Source organism: Alligator sinensis, unplaced genomic scaffold, assembly GCF_000455745.1.
Source record: "Alligator sinensis unplaced genomic scaffold, ASM45574v1 scaffold520_1, whole genome shotgun sequence".
Taxonomy (NCBI): domain Eukaryota; kingdom Metazoa; phylum Chordata; order Crocodylia; family Alligatoridae; genus Alligator; species Alligator sinensis.
The window spans coordinates 2,108,448-2,111,943 of NW_005842064.1; the positions used below are offsets into that span (position 1 = coordinate 2,108,448).

At 56.8% G+C, this 3,496-nt stretch overlaps 1 protein-coding gene across 1 annotated transcript in view; it reads left to right on the forward strand.

Moving 5' to 3' along the window:
* Positions 1-2: 2 nt before the first annotated feature.
* DLX4 (distal-less homeobox 4) overlaps positions 3-3,496 on the forward strand; it is a gene marked incomplete at its 5' end in the record, with an annotated part of 6,371 nt that continues 2,877 nt past the window's right edge. The window contains one exon of the mRNA XM_006023337.3: positions 3-285. Coding sequence (XP_006023399.1) covers positions 3-285 — 283 coding nt within the window. The remainder of the gene's footprint in view (positions 286-3,496) is intronic.

The window sequence follows — 3,496 nt, forward strand, 5'->3', positions numbered from 1 at the left end:
ACCCGCCGTCTCCCCACCACCAGCACCAGCACCAGCACCAGCACCAGCAGCCGCAGCACTCCCCCGGCCTGGTCCCCAGCCACTACCCACTCCAAGCCGGGCACCCCCAGCACGAGCCGGGGCCCTTCGCCTCCTACGGACGAGCCGTGGCGTACCCCTACCCCGGCGCGCCGGGCAGCGCCCACCACCACCCGCACCACGGCAGCCCCTACCTGCCCTACCAGCACCCCGGCGGGCAGCAGCACGCCAGCCCCCTGAGCCACGGCGGCAGGCTGGCAGACGCAGGTAAGCCTGAGTCCGCGCCGCTGCCGGGGATCGGGTCTGGGAGCGCCTGGTTGTCGCACGAACCCCCTGCAAACCATTCAAGGGGGGGAGGGCGGGGTGCATCCACCGGGGCTTCCTCTGGCCAAGTCCTTTCAAAGCGAAAAAAAAGTCCTTTATTTCCAACCCCACGGAAAGGCAGCGCTTAAATACAAAATAGGAACAAAATAAGAATTCTGACACAAGCCAGATGTCCCCCGACCCAATAACAACAGTAATAACAATAATAATAACCCGGCGCCTTGGAATTCCTTTAATAGGAAACGGCCTTATTTTGGTTTTCCATCCCTACAAACATGCTTATTAATCGCTCACTCCTCGCTGGGTGCATTTGCAATGCAAAAAAGGCCAACTTTGGAGGACGACAGACGCCCCCCGCTTCAAATTGCCTTTTCCAGAGCATCTCTGCCGTGCCGCCAGTGGCTAGCCTAGCAAAGGCCTTGGCGCGTGTCCTGAGACTCTGGAGTCGGAGGATCCTGTTTTATTTTATTTTGGGGGGTATTGCTTACTTTGGGCCGCGCTGCCTTTTTTCTGAAGGAAGGGGGGAAAAATAAATAAATTAAAAGACGCACAAGCTAAAAGAGCCGAAAAAGTCTCCTAGCCAGACTGGAAACACATGCAACTCTAACGCGAAACATCGCGGGTTTGTTCCTATGATTTGATTCGCGATCTGCAGCCGAGCCCACTGCCTCTGTATCAATAGGTACAAATATCCAGGTGCGGAGCAGGGGGGGAAATGTCCTGGAAGGAGTTTTTCCCCCCACCCCCGCTGCTGTGGAGGTCATCCCTTTGCTGGCACTAGACCGAGGGGGGGAGGGGGGGCTCTGGTTGGAGAGGGGCGAGGGCTGCACCCCGAAAGGGTGAGACCCCGCCTGAGGTTGCCTTGCGGAGGGGCGGGCGATCCAGCTGCAAATCCTGGCAGGGTCAGGCTGACACGGGGCACGTACCCAGGCCAGGCCTAGCTCTGCCATCCAAGGCGCTCGGGCCCCGCTCCGCCTTGGCACATCGCGGCTTACAAAGCGCCCGTGCCTCCCCGTCATTGCCAGCCACCCGGCGGCCTCGGAGGGTGCCCTGCCAAGCTCCTTTCATTGCCACCCGCCGGGGTGCCCGGGGTGGGGGGGGGGGGGGGGGGGGTGGGGTGGGCCGGTGGGCATGACCTGTCCAGGCCCCTGCGATGCCCGTGCTCGGGTGTCCGGACCCGCTGGGGTTTCCGTGCCAGTGAGGGGATGTGGATTCACCAGCTAATTACACACCGCAGCGCTGCAAATGCCAGCATCTTAATTACGGGGAACACGCTCCGCCGAGGACTTAATAGAGTTGCCACCAGTGACAGGCAGCTGCCAGGGCACCGGGCCTGCCGGCTTGCTCCCCGCTCTCCTCCTCCTCCCTCCTCCTTCCTCCCCAGGTAGCGCTTGCACGAGAAAACAGCCCCCAACGAAACCTAGCTCGGAACCAGTCCTTTTTTAATAGGGGGAAAAACGCTCGATCGCTCTTGCCATCCTCCCTTTTCCCCCTCTCCCTCCTTGTTATACAACAAACAAATCCTCATTAAAATCACTGCAGTTTTGGCCCCCGGAAAAATAAAACACGGCGCTAGCTGCTTGCAACGAAAGCCCGGCCCGCGTTGTAGCATAGAGCCCCGCGCGCCCTGGGGGACCCTGCTCCGGCCCCGCCGCCTCCAGCTGTTGCGGGACGAGGCTTTGGGGGGTGGAGGAGGATCGGATGCGGGCTCCGAGCGGGGCGGCACGCGGCTGTCAGGCTCGGGCTCCCGCGGCACCCGGGCCGCGGCTGCGGAGCGCCCCGGAGTGCAGCGCTTTTGCAGGGCTCTCCAGCCCGCTGCCGTGTCCCGCGGCTCCCGGGCGGGCCTGGGGGCCAGGGGACAACGGCACCACATGAGACTCATGAATTGCGCGGAAGGAGAGACAACTGCTCCCTGAAAGCGGCGCTGCCCGCAGTCCCTGCTGCCTCTCCGGGGCTTTTTTGACATATATCGTGCTCTAGATAATTATATTGGTCCAAGTAATCCGATGCGTACATTAATATAATTAATATTGAGATAATAACATATAAATATGTGTGTGCATATATATGTATGTGTGTGTATATCATAGTAAAGTAAGGCTGGAAGGGACCTCAGGCGGCCATCTCGTCCAGCCGGGGACCGAACATGAGACCTTGGTGTTATTAACGCCACGCATACGACCGTGTGTGTGTGTGTGTATATATATATATATATATATATGTGTGTGTGTGTGTGTGTGTGTGTGTGTGTGTGTGTGTGTGTGTGAGAAATATAACGTGCGTATGTGTGTATATATATACATATGTATGTGTATATGTGTGTACGTACCATATATGTGCGTATATAGGTATGCGTGTGTATGTACATATTTATGTGTATATGTGTGTGTGTGTGTGTGTGTATATGTATGCGTGTGTGTACATGTGTATATATGTATATGTGTGTATATGTATGTTTGTATAAGTGCATATATGCGTCTATTTATGTGTGCATATATATATTTATCTATATGTGTATGCTTGTATATTTGTGTATATACGTGTATGTATGTGTGCATATGTGTATGTGTGTACATATATGTGTCGCTGCGTATATGAGTGTGCATGTTTGTGTTCGTGTGTATCTAGCTAGCGATCGTTTTATTTTATTTTATTTTATTTGTCAAGGAGGCTCCGTGCCCTCGCAGCCCTCCGCTGCTTCTGCTCACTTCTCTGTCCAAGTCGAAGTCGCTTCCCCCCGCGGATCACTCCTAGAAACCCCTCCTCGCCTCCCACATCGCACAGATCGCGAGTCCCGGGCAGCTCGGAGATTAGGAACAGATCAGCCCCCCGCGGGGGCTGAATTATTATCTTGTCGCCTTCCCAAAAGCACAGAAGTAACTAGAAAGCCCCTCAGTATTTCCCCCCTCGAACGCGAGGCTCCTTGCGGTGGAGGAACAAAGGCTGGATTTAAAGATCGAGAGAGAGAGAAAGCTCCCCACGCGCGTGGCTACCTAGAAACACGCGTAGCTACAAAGGGTTCCGGCTGTTTCTGGCCGCATCCTTGGGTGCAGGGGTCCCCCGGGCCCGCGGGCTCAGTCAGGGGAAGGGGCCCGAGCGCTGGCTCTTTCCCCGCCGACTCGCGCCGGGGGCAGCGGGCGGGGGAGGGGCGGTC